Genomic DNA, 19,354 nt, shown 5'->3' on the forward strand with positions numbered 1-19,354 from the left:
AATTTTTAAAAATTAAGCTATAATTGACATACAATAAAATGCACAGAATCTTAGGTGCTTAATTAAATAAATGAGCTTTGACACTTGAATACAGCTGAAAAAAGATAGAACATTTCTATTATCCCAGAAAGTTCCTTTGTATCTTTTTCCAGTAGGTTTCCTCTGTAACCCCCAAGATAACCACTCTTCTGATATTTTTCAATATTGATTAACTTTGCATGTTTACAACTTCATATAAATGGAATCATATGACATGTATACTTTTGTGTCTGGATTCTTTCACTTAGCTTAATATGTTAACCTGTATAATGATTTTGAGATTCATTCATAATGCTATAAATGCCTATCCCTTCTCTTCTTGAACATTTGAGTAGTTCCCAGTACTTATCTATTATGAAAAACACTATGAACATACAATCTTTTTGTGGGCATCTGTTTTTATGTCTCTTTTGGGGGTGTCCAACCTTTTGGTGTCTCTGGGCCACACTGGAAGAAGAGTTGTCTTGGGCCGCACATTAAATACACAAACACTAATGAAAACTGATGAGCAAAAAAAACGGTTTTAAGTAAATTTACAATTTTGTGTTGGGCTGCATTCATACCCACCCTGGACTGCATGTGGCCCATGGACCACAGGTTGGACACCTCTGCAAGTTACTAAACATCTAGGAGAATTGTCAGCTGAGCTTTTGAGAGACACATACTGTCAAAAAACTGCCAGCCTAGAAGAAAAAAGACACAGCTCTTCAGGTCTTAAAAGGATGTATAAGTCCCTAACTCTCTTCATGCAGGAAGCAGGCTCTTAGGGGAGTATCCTTTTTAAGGAGTGAATGTTTTTTGCCTTTGGGAGGGAAGTGAGTATTTGTGATTAATGAGGCTGACCCTGGTGATATCGTTCCCAGAAAATTGCTCCCTTTGCTGAAAGTGGTTTATACATTCCTTCCCATTGCCATGTGATTTGGAGTGTCTCTCTGAAGTAGAGAATATTTTCCTACCCCATTGTCAGGCTTATCAGTGAGATTTGTCTGGGCCAAAAGAATAAGGGAAGTGGCAGTGTACCATTCTGACCAGAAACTGTGAGAGGCGTTGTATGATTCTGCTGGTTCTCCTCTTTTCCCCTGTCATGGCAACAACATGTCCCAAATAAGGATTGATCCCAGTTTGGAACTCTGAAGAAGTTACAAGTAGAAGATGCACAACAAATTTGAAGTCTTGGAATTGGGTGGAAAGTTACAGCTGACCTGAAACCCACAAGTAAAGAGAGTGAGAAAGAAACCTTTGTTCTGTAAGCCACTGATAGTTTAGGGTCACTTTTTTTTTTCTCATAGCAAAGCTTGACTAATAGAGTGATCATTTAAAACATTTGGAAAAATACAGGATAAGAAAGAATATTAAACAATGCAGATATAACTACTGTGAAATATTTTAATTGTGACTACAAAAATGTATTTAGGATAGAAAATGTGGAAAATAGAGAAAAGTATAATAAAAAATACATGAATATCTGGCTGGTGTAGGTCAGTGGATTGAGCTGGGGCTGCGAACCAAAGGGTCACCAGTTCGATTCCCAGTCAGGGCACATGCTTGGGTTGTGGGCCAGGTCCCCACTAGGAGGCGCATGAGAGGCAACCGCACATTGATGTTTCTCTCCTTCTCTTCCCCTTTCTCTAAAAATGAATAAATAAAATCTTAAAAAAAAATAAACTACACCTTTGCTAAAAAAATATATATGAATAAGATATATAAAGGATCCATGGTCATGGACAACAGGGTGAGGAGTGGGGGGATGGGTGGGGCAGGGGAGAGCAACTGTAATTGAACAATAATAAAATTTTTTAAATGAATAAATAATTGTAATAGATATAACTACTCTTAAAATTTTGATGAATTACTTATATTTTTTCAATGTACTTTTATATTTTGTAAAATTGAATCCTACATCTTTTCTTAATATGTCTTTAGCTTTTTCCTGTGCTTTAAATATTACTTAACTTAGCCCTTTATTATTGCTATTGATATTTATGTAGTGTCCTTTTTCTTTTCTTTTTTTGTTCATGATCAGTATTTTACAAATGAAGGTACTAGGGTATACAGAAATTAACCAGTTAGGATGGTTTATGAATAACATAACTTAATTAGAAGTCAGATTGTTTACTTTTCAGTTTTCCAATTAAAATAATTTTTAAGGCCATAATTTGCAGGGCCTAGAGCTCTTTATTTTCTCTAAAATATATGCACATATGTTGAACACTGATAACCTGACTCCATCTTTTACTCTTTCCAAAAGCTTTCAGAAACAAAATATTTAGTATTAAAGTAAGGCATTTATACAGAGATGCTTCTCAACTTACAATGAGGTTATATCCCTTAAACCCATCATAAGTTGAAAATATCGTAACTAGAAAATGCATTTAACACCACACTGTGGAGCATCGGTTGTTTACCCTTGTGAGCACGTGCCTGTCTAGGAGCAGAGGCTCCCTGCCGCTGCCCAGCATTGCGAGAGAGTATTGCACCACATATCTCTAGTGCTGGACATCAGTTTCAAAATTTACAGTGTGGTTTCTCCTGAATGCATGTCACTTTTGCACCATTCTAAAGTCAAACTGTAAGTAGAAACTTTATAAGTCAGGGGTGTCTGTATAAGATTTGGTTGAATATATTGTTTCTAATAGCACTTGATAATTAGGATAGTTTGCTATTGTGTGAGACTTAATGAAAAAAAAAACAGGAAAAGATCCATGTTTAGAAATTTTGAAGAACTTTTGCCAAACTGCCACCACAAATAAGTTTTCTTACTGTTTTTTTACTGAGCTCTTGCTATCTGCCAGGTCAGATACCTTACAAATGCTATTGGAAACAATAATTTTAAAACAATTTTTATCATACCAATACTAATGTTTTATGTATGGGGTAGTTTTTCAAGCATTTAGAAAAAATTAATAATTTAGTAATACCTAACTAGTCTTTAATGTCTCTCTCTAGTGTACTACGCAAGCTAACACTTATAAAATAATGCCTTAAAAATAGCTAAGATTTTAGTTTAGCTAAACTAGTAAGTCAACAAGTTCATTTTTATAAACTTTCAGTGATTCAGTAACAGAACACTGGGCTTTGGGCCCTTCGGCCTGTGTTTATACTTGGTGACTATAGCAGGACCACATCCTCCTGTGGTCCTGGATCTCCAGATCCAGATCTTTTTTGTCACTTCATCAAGAACTTGTTCTATATACATAACAGTTGTATTTGATGTTTTAAATACATAATCATCAAGTCACTGAGTTGTACATTTTAAGTGGCTATAGTTTGTACTATGTAAATTATTCCTTAATAAGGAAAAAAATTCCTTGATAAGGAAAAAATATCTGTAGTAATTCTGAACGAACCTATTTTTCTTTAGCTAGTTGGTAGTACATTCCACTTACTCCTTTTTAAAATTAATAGACTTTAATTTTAAAAACATGTTCAATTTATAGACAAAATGAGCAGATAGTACAGCGTTCCCATGTTACCACCCTCACCATACACACACAGAGCTTTTCTTCTTATTTAATATTAGTATGGTACATTTGTTATAATTAATGAACCAATATTGATACATTATTTTAAACTAAAGTCCATATTTTATTCAGATTTCTTTAGCTTTAACCTCATGTCCTTTTCCTGTTCCAGGGTCTCATTCAGGACACTGCATAACATTCAGTTCGCATGTCTCCTTAGACTCCTCTTGGCTGTGACAGCTTCTCAGGCTCTCCTCGAGCTGGAGAACCTGGACAGTTCTGAGGGGTGCTGGTCAGGTGTATGGTAGGAGGCCCCCTACTGGACTTTGTCTGCTGTTTTTCCCAGGATTAGACTCAGGCCATGGGTTTGCGGGGAAGAGCACAGAGTTAGAATGCCATTTTCACCATGTCATATCAAGGCTACATACCACCGTTTGATTACTTTTTCTTTTTTAATAGAAGATTGTAAATATAAATATCATCTACATCTGATTACTTTTAATATGCTTTTTCAGATGTATTATTTCATCGCTTTGCAAAGATTTTCATTGGCTGTCTTGCTGCAGTTACTAGTGGTATGATGTATGCTCTCTATTTGTCAGCATACCATGAGCGGAAATTCTGGTTTTCCAACAGGCAGGTAAGAAGAAAGCCTTCTGAGCATATGGAAGTTGTTTCAGTATTTAATATTAACTTAAATAATGTGCTTTCCAGGGAGCTAGATGCTATGTGTGGTAAGTGTGACAAGTGCTTTCTCATTTACAGCCATTAGAAACAAAGCAATATAAAAACCACTTTGAGAACACTCACAGTGTGAACTTGGAGAATTTTAATGGGATATATTTTCAGGCCATAGAGTAGCAACTATGAGAGTGCTTTCCTTTGTGCAATTAACTTACCAGGGACTTTTGGTGACAGCAAAATGATAGGGAGTTTAGTTGGCTTTTTAGTTTTTAGAAACAATCTGAAAATTTCAACATCAAAATATACACGGTCTGGCACAAATAACGCCCATTTTTATTACATAAAAATCTTTTATTACAAAATTATAAGAATGTAATTCAGTGACATAACATTATCACACTCAAGCACATCATATGGCATTTTAGGTGAAATGTTCAAACTGCTGTCCCTCTCCTGTGAGACATTCACGTACCCTACCAAAACCTCACTCAATGGCGTTACTTCTGCTGGACCCTGTATATTTAGATTATATGATTGGAATGCTTTTTGTGGGGTCCGGTGGGGATGATTAGTAAGCATAATAGTATTTATTATACCTTGACCTGACCCAGTAGCTCAGTTGGTTAGAGCACCATCCCCATACGCCAAGGTTGTGGGTTTCATCAGGGCACACACAAAACTCAACCAATGAATACATAAATAAGTGGAACAACAAATTTGATGTGTGTGTATGTGTCTCTCTCCCCTTTTCCCCCTCCCTCTCTCTAAAGTCAATAAAAATTTACAAAAAAAGATGTTGCTTCATGTTAGTATGTTTAATATTTGGTTTTAAATCATGTATATTCCACACAGACTCTTTAGTCACTATAATTCGTAATTCATTTGGCCTTTGATAAGTTTGTTTTCAACTTGCCTTCATAATCATATATTATCTGTATTACACAAAGTTCATGGCCTTAACCACTTCACACTAAAGGGTTTTGCTTTCTTATTTTAGCCGTTCTTATTTTTGAGCAAGTAATCAAGCTGACTAATGTTTTTAAGCCATTGATTTACCTAGTACAACCAAAACATTTAACTGAAAAATTACCTGTATTAATAAAAGCTATCATTGAATACTATAGCATATCCTGTTTCCTTAAAAATATTATACAGATTAACTATTAGTAGTTCTCAGTACTGAATGTACAATAAAATCATCTGGGAGCTTTCAAAAATTAATTTCCCTCACAGATCTGTAAGTGGAGGTGAGGAGGCAGGGAGTGTCTGGGATCAGTATGGAGGAAAACATTTCTGAGCAGTTCTGTGTGTAGGCAACATAGAGATTTGAAACAACTAGAGGTTTGAAAATAAAGAGCGAGATGCAAGTCACTCTCAAGTTGGCCCACCTCCACTCAGGCACATACCTTTGGCTTCTCTCACAGCGGTGCCTGTGCCCTGGCCTCTTCCTTTTTCTCTACCTGAATGAAACTTGCTTTATTCTTAGGCACACACATATACACACAAAAGAAAAAAAGAAGGAAAGGAAGGGGAGGTGGGGAGGGAAAGAGACAGAAAGGAAAGACAAGAAAGGAAAAGAAAGGAAAATATAGAGGGCATTTACCAAGAACCTTGTTTTCAAAGCATTGTGTATGACCCAGGAGTATTGGCATTATCTGGGAGCTTTTTCAGAATTGCAGAGTCTTAGCCCTGCTCAATAATCAGAATTTACATTTTAATAAGATCTCTAGGAGTTTCATATCCACATTCAATTTGAGAAGCACCAATTAAGAGTTTATATCTTTGAGATCTTAGAAATAATTGTTTCTATTAATTTTTTAGAAGTTTCTAAATAATTTTTTTAGAAACTAAATAATTATTTAGTTTCTAAATAATTTTAAGGAAATTTATTTAGATTAATATGGTCTAAATGAGAAAAAAATGTTCACTGATCACTGCATAATCTACTGAAACTCTGAAAAGTCTTCCAAAGAAACCTACTTAACTTTGTTTTATATAGCCTATCATACAGTTTCTCCAGCTATAGAACTCTCTTTAGGTAACATCCCTTTATATCTTAGGACGTTCTGTTGATCAAACTTTGGGGAAACTGCTCTTATAGCTTTTGTTTTTGTTTTAATTTATAAATATTATACATGAGAATACATTTTGATCCATCCCCCTAACCTCCACCTCTCCACGTTGGCAGCCATCCTCTTGCTCTTTGTCTGTGGGTCTGTTTCTGTTTTGTTCTATCATTTATATTTTTAGATTCCACATATGAGCTAAATCATACAGTATTTGTCTTTCTCTTTCACTTAGCATAGTACTCCAGGTCCGTTCATGTTGACCTTATGTAGAAGTGGCCTCTGTGTAGGCTGTGTGTGCCACACTAGTTTGGCAGGCTGGTAGGAATCGAGCAGGTGCTTACGGTGGGTGACCAGGGCAGTGTCCTACGGAGCAGGATCAGGTAGGTCCCTTTGTCTGAGGCCAGAGTGGGCTCTGGTGATGTGTAGGGAAACATGTTACAGCGACCTTGCAGGCTGGCCACAGCACCTGGCTAGGGCACCCGCCCAGTCTATGGAGGTGGAGGGGACGTAAACAATGGCGCTCACTGGCACCTAAGGTTTCCTGGCCTTCTCTTTATACCTCCTTCTCTTGTTCAGAAGCTGTTCATTCAGTCCTCAGTTGTCTCACAGGAATAATTACTCTCTCTCTAAACATCTATGTTAAGAGTTTGCTTGTGGAAGGGGGCAAGTTCAGTGTCCTCCTATGCCCCTGCCACCTTGGACCTCTCTGAAGGATTAGATTTATGAAACCCCAACTCAGCAGGAAAGCACAAGGTTTCCTAATGTTTTTGACTACCCACATTCTTGGTTCTGTATAGCCTAATTTTCTGGATTTTCAGATTTCTGTTTCTGGAAGTTCATTTGAAAAGTACTGATTAAGTACTGGCTGCTCTTGAGAAGTACTAATTAATGGCTTGCTGGTCTGGATACATAGGGAAGTGGAATAGCAATAGAAAATGCTACTTTCTTCTTAAACATATCTTTTTATTATGGACTTCTAACACCTCAACCATTATTTTTTATTTTCTGCCTTGTTATTTCTGCTGTCCTTAGGGCATTTCTTTTGATTTCCTTCTAGATTTTCCTTGTATATAATAGGTAAATGACTTAATGAGTTAAAATTCATTTTAAACCTTAGATGTTTTATTAAAATGATTGCCAGATTATTAAAAAGTTTAACCTCATTAATATGGCCACTAGTAAATAAAGGAAAATTCAAACACATCTTTGAATAAAGGGGTAAATAAATAGCATTAGTTTAGATGATGACAGAGAAGAAGGAAAACAGCAGTTGAAATTTAGGACACTGGTATTTCAATAATTGTTATATTTTCTTTTAGGAACTTGAACGGGAAATCACATTCCAGGGTGACAGTGGCATTTATTACTCTTATTATAAAGATATGTTAAAGGCACCTTCATTTGAAAGAGGTATGATAACTACATTTGGATTTTAAATAACAATATTTTTCTAAAACAACACTTTGGCCCTGACTGATGTGGCTCAGCTGGTTGGGTGTTATGCCACAGAGCCAAAGGTTGCTGGTTTGATTCCCAGTCAGGGCACATACCTGGGTTGCAGGTTTGGTCTCCCGTTGGGGTGCATGAGAGGCAACTTTCTCTCTCAAATCAATGTTTCTCTCCCTTTCTCCCTCCTTTCCCCTTCCTCGAGAATAAATAAATAAATAAACAAATAAATAAATAATTTTAAATAAAACATTATTCTTTTATGTGGGAACCTTTGAATGTGGAGATTTCTCAGAATATAGGTATTGCTCCTTCTTGTACTTAATAAAATAATGGGAAAAATGAGGCACAGAGTATTATTTTGAGGTGTTACTTAATAATAATTTAAAATATTTAATGACTTGAATAACATGTTTAGTTATTGTAAAAGCAGAATAAATAATCTAGAGAAATATTTTTCTATCTTTAGGTGTTTACGAACTGACGCATAATAACAAAACTGTATCTCTGAAGACTATAAATGCAGTGCAACAGATGTCTCTCTATCCAGAACTTATAGCCAGCGCTTTGTATCAGGCAACTGGTAGCAATGTATGTGTTTTTCTTTTGACTGTACTATTTATTATCTCACATACTTAGGAATCCTTAAAATTACTAATGTCATTCTGTTATCTCCTCTCTCTATTTTTTTTCTGATTAGGAGATTATTGAGCCAGTATATTTTTATATTGGTATTGTTTTTGGATTACAAGGAATATACGTTACTGCTTTGTTTGTTACAAGTTGGCTAATGAGTGGAACCTGGCTAGCAGGAATGCTTACTGTTGCATGGTTCATCATTAATAGGTAAGAGATGTTTTAAATTAAGTTATACAACTTTTCGTGTCTGTGGTTGACAGTTCTAAAATTGCTCCCCACTCCCCTATCCCCATTATTCCATACCCTAATTCCCACCTGCGAATATGATGAGATACTATCCTGTGGTATATCATTTTATGTGGTATAGTTGACCTTAAGGCAGGAAGATTATCTGGTGGGCCTGATCTAATGGTGTAAGTCTAATGGTAAAAGTGGACAGCTTTCTTCAGCATATGCAGAAGGGGAAATTAGAGATAGTCAAAGCAGGAGAAGAGTTTGCTGTTCTGTTGCTGGACTGAAGTGAGGAGGAACTGACTTCTCCTAATAGCCAGTGAGCTCATAAAAGGACTACAAATCTGTATGAGAACTGCAGCCCTCGCTGATGCTTCTGATTTTAGCTTAAGAGCCCCTGAGCAGAGAATCCAGCTGTACTCTGATGGGTTTATGAGCTAATAAATCTGTGCTGTTTTGAGCCACTACATTTGTGGTCATTTGTCATGCAGCAAATGGAAAATAATATACCAGCCTTGTATCTCTCATTTTTCTCACATAGTGACACTGGCACATATGGATACACCTTTTCTTTCATCTTTTATTTAAGATCAGTAACATAAGCTTCATAAAAAGAAGGGGTATTGGGTACATTACTATTAAGTTCACCACCACAGATAACAATTCAATGCTACTCTATGACAGTATGCTTTGAATTTCCTTTGAATTAATGAAGCCATCCTTTTTTTAAAGATTTTATTTATTTTATCTATTTTTTAGAGAGGGAAGGGAGGGAGAAAGAGAGAAACATCAATGTGCAGTTGCTGGGGGCCATGGCCTGCAACCCAGACATGTGCCCTGACTGGGAATCGAACCTGTGACACTTTGGTTCGCGGCCTGAGCTCAATCCACTGAGCTACACTAGCCAGGGCTAGTTTATTTTTTAATTATTGATTTTAGAGAGAGAGAGAGGAAGGGAGAGAGAGAAACATCGATTTGTTGTTTCACTTATTCATGCGTTCATTAGTAGTTTTTTTATGTGCCCTGACCAGGGATCAAACCTGCAACCTTGGTATATCAGGGCAGTGCTCTAACCAATTGAGCTACCTGGCCAGGGCCAGTCTCAGTTCTTTAATAAAGGATAGGACTTCTTTGAAATGGATGGGTGGTTGGAAACATGTCATAAAAATTTTCTTGACATTAGTCAGTGTCAAAAATGTATTTTTTGAATGATGGCATTCTCCTTCCTTCTCATAGTATTCTGCCCCCCACCATAACAATTACTATGATTAAGTAATTCAAAATGAAACTTCACTTCTGTTACACATTTCTTTCAGCAATTGCCAAATGAAAAATATGATAATACTAAGGGGAACCCAAAAAACCCTGGAATTTTTAATAAAAAATGAGTATTTCTCCCAACATGTTTAAACTTCAGTCACCTTCAAGGTACTCTCCATTTGATGCAATACAACTATTGAAATGTTTTTTCCACCGTTCAAAACAGTTTTTGAACTCATTGATTTTGATGCCTTTTCGTGCTTCTGCCATTTTTTCCACACCAGCAAAACATTTCCCTTTGAGGAATTTTTTCATCTGGGGAAACAAAAATAGTCCTAGAACACTTACCTAGAGAGGGAAGCCTATAACAAGAAGCTGGCCTCCAGAATATAATCTGGGGTTTTTTGGGGTCTCCCCTCATACTTTCAAGTTATTGAGAATCAACATTAAAGGCTATTATCTCTTACTGGGTTTTGTTTGTATTTAGAGTCACATGCTGGAACAATTTGATATCAAGAATTTTTTAAATCTTAGAGGTTTTCTAGTATAGAGATTCAGTTTGTGGGTCAAGTGTATTTCTTCTTTAAAATATAGGGATGACTCCCTGATAGTGTGGCTCAGGTGGGTGGGCATCAGTTGGTTGGGCGGCATCTCTCAAGGTGCAGGGTCGTCACATCGATTCCATGTTGGGCCGGGTGCAAGAGGCAACCAGTTGATGTTCCTCTCCCTGTCTTTCTCCCTCCCTTCCCCTCTCTCTAAAAATAAATAAAACCTTCAAAAAAATACAGAGAGGAGCCAAACATTATTATTACAAAAGCAATATATGTATATTGTGGAAAATTAAAACCAGCAAAAAATAATAACTTTACATTCCCATCATCTAGAGATCACCTAGCATTTTTTATACCTTAGTGCCTGTTCTTTTGGGTCTTTTTCTATATGAATATGTATGTGTATATGTATTTATGTGTATGCATGTATTTGTATATTTTTTGTCCAAAATGATATATATTGCACATATTGTTTTATGTGCTGCTTTCTTTATTTGGCAATTGCTACCTTTTCATTTCAATAACTTTTATCTTAGTTAATACCCAATCTGTATTATAATTTCCTCCATCAATCCCAAAATACCCTACATAGCTAGTTTATTCAAACAGGTATTTAATCCAGGAGCACATATTGCATGTGGTTGTTATGTTCCCTAATTCTCATTAAATCCAACATTGTCCCTTTTTTTATGGCAATGGATTGTTGAAGGGACTGAATCAATTGTGCCGTAGAATGTCACACCGTATGGATTTCTGTTGTTTTCTTGTGGTGTTATCTAGCTTTATCCTTTATTTCTTGTGTTTCCACAAACTAGAAGTTATATTTAAAGACTTTTTGGGGTTAAGACAAATATTTCTTGTTGGAATTATTGTAGGTGATAATGTTGTTTTATGTTCAATGACATCAGAAGAACGTGGTATTTAGTCAGCCTACCCTGAGGGAACTGAGGTTGACTGCTGGTTTAGGGGACGACAGGCTGATCTCTACATCGAATAGCTGGGCTTTCCCTTAAGACTAGAAGATAATCTCTGTGATGTTTTGGGGCACCAAACAAATTTCCCTGTCACCATTAACTATTTACTTAATGGCTGTATCTGAAGTTAGTAATCTTTGCTGGAATTAGTGATTTCACTCAGGTTTATAAAATTACATTTTCCTGTTTTCATTAGTTATACTCTTCATTCTTCAAAGACAGAATTTTTCTTTATTGAGCAGGGCTCTTTGGTCATCTTTACATTTAGTTACTGTTATCTCTGGACAGTGTGGCTCAGTTGGTTGGGTGTCATTCCACAAACTGAAGGTTGTGGGTTCAATTCCCAGTCAGGGCACATGCCTGGGTTACAGTTTTTTTTCCCTTTTGGAGCCCATGCAAGAGGCAAACAATCGATGTTTCTCTTTTGTGTCAGTGTTTCTCTCCCTCTCTTTCTGTTCCCTACCTCTCTCCCTGGAATCATTAAAAGAAAAAAAAAAAGAAATTCATTTAACTGTTAGCAAGTCAGACAAATGATTACTTTAATTACCAATTTCTTTTTCTTTTAAAGATTTTATTTATTTATTTTTAGAGAGAGGGGAAGGGAGGGAGAAAGAGAGGAAGAGAAACATCACTGTGTGCTTGCCTCTTACACCGCCCCCCTCCAACTGGGGACTTGGCCTACAACCCAAGCACGTGCCCCAACTAGGAATTGAACCTGCAACCCTATAGCCTCTCAGGCTGGCACTCAATCCACTGAGCTACACCAGCCAGGGCTAATTACTAATTTCTAAGTAACAGATTGCCTTAGTAGCTGTCTTCAGTAGTGATAAGAAACTTGAAATATCTTTCTCTACTTAGGGATTTCCTTTGACTTAAAAGAATAAATCCATTATCATTATTGTTTTTGTTGTTGTTATTGGTCAAATTGTCGTATCTTTCATCAGTAGCAGTCCGTCAGGCTAGCTTCTGAATTCGTTTGTTGTTTGTTTTGACACATCTTCATTAATCTTTGAAAGCTTTCTTGTTTTTTGGCTCAACAAGCAAGCTCACCTTGTACATCCCCTATGAAAGATTTAGAATTAGCCATGTTTCTATGGAGCCCTGATTGCTTTTAGTAGAATAGTATTAGAAAAAAGTAATAACAGTATTAGAGAATGTGGTGTGGATGCTAGGGTGATAAGATGATTTCTTGTTATGTCAGAAAGTGCCTGGTAGAGAATGTTTTAAGTTGCCATGTACTTTTCTAAAATTCTGGTAGAATTCATTCTTAGAAATTTAACAGCACATTCACAGAAAGTTATTTCAGTATTCATAGACTGGATCTAGGAAGTCCTGCTTTTCAGAGTGAAATGGTGTTTACCATAAAACAAAAATTATTTTTAATATAGCCCTTCTAAAAGGATTGCTTTCTCACCCTTCTAAAAGGATTGGTTTCTCGATTATCTAATGTATTAGTTATTGCTTATATAACAAATCATTCCAAAACATAACAGCTTAAAACAACAAATGTTATCTCACATGGTTTCTGAGGGTCAGGGATCTGGAGTGGTTTAGCTGGGGAGTTATGGCTCAGGGTATCTTAGGTGTTTACAGGCAGGAGTTGTTGGGACTCTAGTCATCTGCCAGTTGACTGGCCTGGGCCATTAACTTCCAAGCTCACTCAGGTAGCTGTTTATAAGGAGCCTCACTTCTTTGCTGGCTGTTGGCCTGGAAGGCCTTAGTTGCTCACCAACTGTGCCTCTCCACACGAAGTTCACAACTTGGCTGCCGGCTTCCTTTAGAGTGCATGATGCAAGGGAGTGTGGACTGAGTGTGCTGTCGTGGAAGCCAGGTATATTTTATAACCTAATCTCAGAAATGATATACCATCACTCTGCCATATAGAGGGGTGGGCAAAAGTAGGTTTACAGTTGTTCATATGGAAAAATATATAATACAAGAATAAACTTTGTTTTACATACTCACAACTGTAAACCCACTTTTGCCAACTCCTGTACAATTCATCACCTAGGCCGACTGGCGCAATGTGAAAGTGACTTCACAGGGTGTTAATTTCAGGAAGCAGGGACAGTTGGGTAGGCCATCTTGGAGGGTTGCTACCACATGCAGTGAACTTTTAATATTAATTTCATTTTGTCTCTACACCTATCTTAATCATAAATTTGAAGAGGAAGCCCAGGCAACTTTTCCATGTAAAAATAACAGCATTAAAGAATAATAAGATTCCCTGTCAAACATTTTAGAGACCTTAGTGAGAATTGCAAGGAAATTGTCTACTTAATGACATGGTATATCCTAGGTACCTGGAACAGGAGTTAGGTAGAAGAGTCAACCTGCTCTGTTCTGCTAAAATGGATCTTTTGGCAATTGAAACATTCTTAATAAGTAGCTTTTAAAAAATGTTTTTGTTTTGCATTTTTAGTGATTATCAATTCATTATTCATTAATATAAAATGACAATTTTTAATAGTGCAAAAGAATTTGATTGCAATGTTCTTTTTTTTGTTGACACCACTATAGTTATCCTCCACTTCCCCCTCGACCCCCTCCCCCCAGCTTTGTTCTGCATTTTGTTTATTTTTATTGGTATATATTTTATACAGTTGACCTTTGAACAAGAGGGGTTTGATCTGTGTGGGCCCACTTCCATGTGGATTTTTTCCGATAACTCTGCAGTTAGCTCTGCTTTTCCCAGTTTCCCGTCCATGGATTCAGCCAACCTTGGATTGAAAACAGTATATTTCTCATCCATGGTTGAGAATCAGTGGGTGTGGAGGTCCCATAGTATGCAGTATTCTGTGCCATTTTATATAAGTGACTTCAGCATCCTTGGATTTTGATATCCATGGGGGAGAGGTGTCCAGGAACCAATCCCTTGCAGATGCCAACGTACAACGTAAGTCTTTGGGGAGTCAAAAGTTATGTATGGACTTTCAACTATGCTGGGTCTGCGCCCCTAACCCCTGCATTGTTCAAAGGTTGACTTTATTGTAAAATATATTTTAATGCCAGGAAAGAATATCTCCTTTTTATTTATCAGCTTTAGAGCTTATATACATATATATGACTGCCTAGAAAAGTATGAAAAATTGTAGTCATTCTATTATGAGCATTAATAATGTTCTTAATGGTAGTTTGTGTTACTTGTTTCTTAACCCTAGAAGGGGAAAGCAGAGTTATAAACTAGCTCCTGTTTGCTCAAAACAAAGGATGGAGGCATACTAGAAAATTTAAGGACATTTCAGGAAACAGCATGTACAGACAGTTGTGGCGGGGGGTTCAGAGGCAGCTGACTCTCTTTGAACAGATTTATCATCAAAGTGGGCTAACCTGAATCCAGTTTATCATCCAGTTTATCATCAAAGTTGGCTAGCCTGTGTCCAGTTCCTGAACACAACATGGAAATTGCTCTTTGTCCCCACTGGTCTTCTCATCTACCAGAATATACGTGGGTATCACTGTCACTGGAAACATCTTTGTATTTGACAAGCAAATAAAATATATATGATTTAAAGGTCTACATTTGATCTTAGCCAAAAAGCCAAAAAGCGATATGATTAAAAGTTTATAGTAAATTTAATCTCTGGCAGAGATGAAAGGAAACTGTGAACATTGGTGACAGTGAGGAGGTGAGATGCAGAGAATGCACGCGTCCTGGAGCCGCAGTTCGCAGAAAGCAGTGGTGACGCGCGGTCTGGTTCTGTTGTGATGGTGTCGGCAGACTCAGGGTGCTCGCAGAGGGGTGTGTTTTTTCAATTTTAGCTGGCAGGTTTTCAAAATTCCATTTTATTCCTAGGAAGTCATCCAAAAAAAGAAGGGAAAAGTTCACTACTTAAATTGACTGGTTATTGTATTATTTGTAATAATATGAAAAAGTAGAAAACCACTTAAAAATAAGAGATTGGTTAGGTAAATTGTAATACATCAATGCAAGGGAACATGCAGGCATTAGAAATGATACTGATACTATATATTATACATTTATTATATGTGTCTTTCAACTTTCTCACATACGTTGACAGGCCACACTATTTTACATGTCATCTGTTTCTCACACTTCAGTTATGTAGATTTAAAACTTCTATGGGATTCTGCTTGTTGGCTTAAATAATTTAAATTATAATGTTTCTGACATGTACAACTAGGTAAAGCTCCAATGCTTAAAAGCAGTTATGCTACTACTGAAGCAAATTTACTAGTGAAATAACAAAACAATAAAATATTAACTGGGTTTTGCTGAAGCCAAATTTCTACTGTCAGTGTAAATATGGTGTCAGCCCAGCAGGTTCTTTTGAATGTGACAAACCTACACAGCTGGGTACTGTGAGATGACTCAGTTCTCATCATGTTGCTCTGTTCCGTCCACTGTGAAATCTTTTTTTGCCACCATGATCAGGACATTGTTTTTATTTGGAATACACAATTTAGTGCTAGGGCCATGTCATTTTTTTTCTAATTAACCCAAGCCAGTTGAAGTAGTACTATGTTGCCAGCTATATTGTTAATACAAACATGAAAGTGAGTTCTGAGATCTTTTGGCAATAATGAGTTATAAGGTAGTCATCCAGGTAATTTAGATTATGCTTAGACTATGATGTGTTTAAAATAAAAACACAAACTCAGAGTGTGCCAATCTCTGAATGTATCTGCAGGTCTGTGAACCTCATTTGATCTAACACGTATTATTTTGAACTGCTGGTCTGTGCTGCTATCTGTTAGACTCCATCACTGGGGAGAAAAAGTGGGTCTGGTTTGGTTTTGTCACATCCCACTGTTAGCCTTCTGAGCCTCACCGCCACCAAGCAGGGTGAGGGGGAAGAGTGTGAATAGCACAGATTTTCAGGAAGGCTTGTGGAGGTGTAGAGAATAATGGACAGAGATTCTACTTTGTCCTATCAAGGAGAAGGGTCCCTTTCTCCCTTTCTCCAGAGAGGGTCCTCTGGAGCAGCGTTTTAAAGATTTTCCTGCACTCATCTGTGAGTTGGGTAGGGTCAGTGTGAGGTCGTTTGCAACAGAGATTGCTGGTTATGCTTCCCGGTTCTGGGCTGATGAAGGGCTGGCAGAGTCTTGAATTGACACTAGACATTCTCTCCTTCCTTCTGCTTCCTGACTATGACACACGAGTCTCTTGTTTGTCTTTTAGAAAGTAAATTTTCACAGCAATTTTTCAGAAATAAAATTGTATGAAATAGGTCGCCTTTTGAATACATGATGTTCAATAAATGGTATTAGAACAACCAAATCTGGAAAAGAAATACATACTGCACAGCATACTAAAATAAATAGCAAATCAATTAAAGGAAACAATGAAACCATTGATTACTGTACAAAAACATTGGTTCGAGTATTTAAAAAACTGTGTAATAGATAAAGTCAGAAACAAAGTATTTAACAAGAAGAAATTGGTAGGACTTGGATAGATCTATACAGTGGTGTGCCATAGTCATCAAGTGTTCTTGAAGTATACTGATTGGCAGTGTATATTACGGAAAGATGCTCATAATATATGGTTAAGTAAAAACTAGTTCATTACGGAATTATACTAGAGCTGAGCTCTAATACTATTACTAGGTTGGACACACTATGCTAAGTTCTTCTTAAGGCTTTTATTTCATTTCATTTTCACATACGATACTGTTTCTAATATATATGTTCGATTACATATGCATTCATAGAAGACAAGTTTTTCTAATACTTTTAACAGTTTTATTAAGGTATAATTGACATAGAATAAGCTGTACATATTTAAAGTGTACACTTTGATTAATTTAGGCATTTTGTAAACATACCCATGGAACCATCAGTAAAATCAATATAATAAACATCTATCACCCCAAAAAGTTTACCGTGCACCTTGTTAATCCTTCCCTCTTTCTTCCTCTTTTCCCACCTCTATTATTCTACTCTCCCCAGGAAACCAGTGATCTGCTTTCTGTCACTTTAAATTAGTTTGCATTTTCTAGAATTTTATATGAATGGAGTCATGCAGCATGTACTTTAAAACATTTTTTATTTTATTGATTTTTTTTGAGAGAGAGATTTGTTTTTCCACTTATTTATGCATTTACTGGTTGCTTCTTGGGTGTGCCTGACCAGGAGTTGAACCCACAGCCTTCGCACATCGGGACGACACTCAAACCAACTGAGCTGCCTGGCCAGGACAACATATGCTTTTTTTTTTTGGGTCTGGTGTTTTTCACTCAGCAGCATTATTTTGAGATTCATATATGTTGGGTGCATCAATACTTCATTTCTTTTTATTGCTAAGTGATCCTATTGTCAGCAATTTTCAACTGACGTGCCTCAAGAATTTGTAAAACATGCAGTACCTGACTATTTAGTCAGGGGCACTGACCTCTTTTCCCTTAGATTGTCAAATAGAAAAATGACAGCAACCAACACACAATAGCTGTCTGGTGTGAATGAAGCAAAATTATACCTATTTTTTTGACAGATCGGCAAAAATATATTTTTTGGTGCAGAATTTTAATAATTAGTTTATGTGTGCCATGAGATGAAAAAGGTTGAAAATCATTGTCCTGTTGTATGGCTATACCTAATTTGATTGTACTAAATTACATGCAAGCATGTCTATCTTTGTTACCTAGGAGAGTTACGCAGCAGTTTACATAAAGTTTTTAAAACAATAGCACCTTTGGTTTTGTGTGTTTTTTTAAAAAATATATTTTATTGATTATGCTAATACAGTTGTCCCATTACCCACCTTCATTCCCCTCCACCCTGCCCACCCTCTCCCACCCATGATCCCCCCTTTAGTTCATGTCCATGTGTCATAAGTTCTTTAGCTTCTACATTTCCCATACTATTCTTACCTTCTCCCTGTCTATTTTCTACCTACTATCTATGCTACTTATTCTCTGTACCTTCTCCCCCTCTCTCAGGCTCCCACTCCCCTGTTGCTAACCCTCCATGTGATCTCCATTTCTGTGGTTCTATTCCTGTTCTAGTTGTTTGCTTAGTTTCTTTTTGTTGTTTTAGGTGTGGTTGTTAATAATTGTGAGTTTGCTGTCATTTTACTATACATGTTTTTTATCTTCCTTTTCTTAGCTAAGTCCCTTTAACATTTCATAAAATAAGGGCTTGGTGATGATGAACTCCTTTAACTTGACCTTATCTGGGAAGCACTTTATCTGCCCTTCCATTTTAAATGAAAGCTTTGCTGGATAGAGCAATCTGGGATGTAGGTCCTTGTCTTTCACGACTTGGAATACTTCTTTCCAGCCCCTTCTTGCCTGTAAGGTCTCTTTGGAGAAATCAGCTGACAGTCTGATGGGAACTCCATTGTAGGTTACTGTCTCCTTATCTCTTGCTGCTTCTAGGATTCTCTCCTTCATTTTTACCTTGGCTAATGTAATTATGATGTGCCTTGGTGTGTTCCTTCTTGGGTCCAACTTCTTTGGGACTCTCTGAGCTTCCTGGACTTCCTGAAAGTATATTTCCTTTGCCAGAATGGGGAAGTTCTCCTTTATTATTTGTTCAAATAAGTTTTCCACTTGTTGCTCTTCCTCTTCTCCTTCTGGTACTCCTATAATTTGGATGTTGGAATGTTTAAAGGTGTCCTGGAGGTTCCCAAGCCTCTCCTCATTTTTTTAATTCTTATTTTTTTCATTCTTTTCTGATTGCATGGTTTTTCTTCCTTCTGGTCCACTCTATTGTTTTGAGTCCCAGTTTCCTTCCCATCACTGTTGGTTCCCTATGCATTTTCTTTTATTTCACTTAGTGTAGCCTGCATTTGTTTATCTAATTTGTGACCAAAATCAACCAATTCTGTGAGCATCTTGATCACCAGTGCTTTGAACTGTGCATCTGATAGGTTGGCTATCTCTCAGTCGCTTAAAAGTACTGGCTCTGGGGCTTTCAATTCTGTTTGAGCCATCTTTTTTTCCCCTTTTGTCTGGTCGCACCTGTTACATATGAGGGGCGGAGCCTTAGGTGTTCACCAGGGTGGGGCACCCCAGTCGCTGGATTGTAACGTTGTA

The 19,354-nt window shown here is 37.0% G+C and overlaps 1 protein-coding gene across 1 annotated transcript in view; it reads left to right on the plus strand.

Moving 5' to 3' along the window:
• The window catches only part of DPY19L4 (dpy-19 like 4), a 71,565-nt gene that overhangs the window by 9,989 nt on the left and 42,222 nt on the right, over positions 1-19,354 (plus strand). The window contains exons 3-6 of the mRNA XM_028533692.2: positions 4,016-4,140; positions 7,573-7,663; positions 8,169-8,290; positions 8,400-8,545. Of these exons, the coding sequence (XP_028389493.1) occupies positions 4,016-4,140; positions 7,573-7,663; positions 8,169-8,290; positions 8,400-8,545 (484 nt within the window). The remainder of the gene's footprint in view (positions 1-4,015; positions 4,141-7,572; positions 7,664-8,168; positions 8,291-8,399; positions 8,546-19,354) is intronic.

The sequence above is a fragment of the Phyllostomus discolor genome, chromosome 7, assembly GCF_004126475.2.
Source record: "Phyllostomus discolor isolate MPI-MPIP mPhyDis1 chromosome 7, mPhyDis1.pri.v3, whole genome shotgun sequence".
Classification (NCBI taxonomy): Eukaryota; Metazoa; Chordata; class Mammalia; order Chiroptera; family Phyllostomidae; genus Phyllostomus; species Phyllostomus discolor.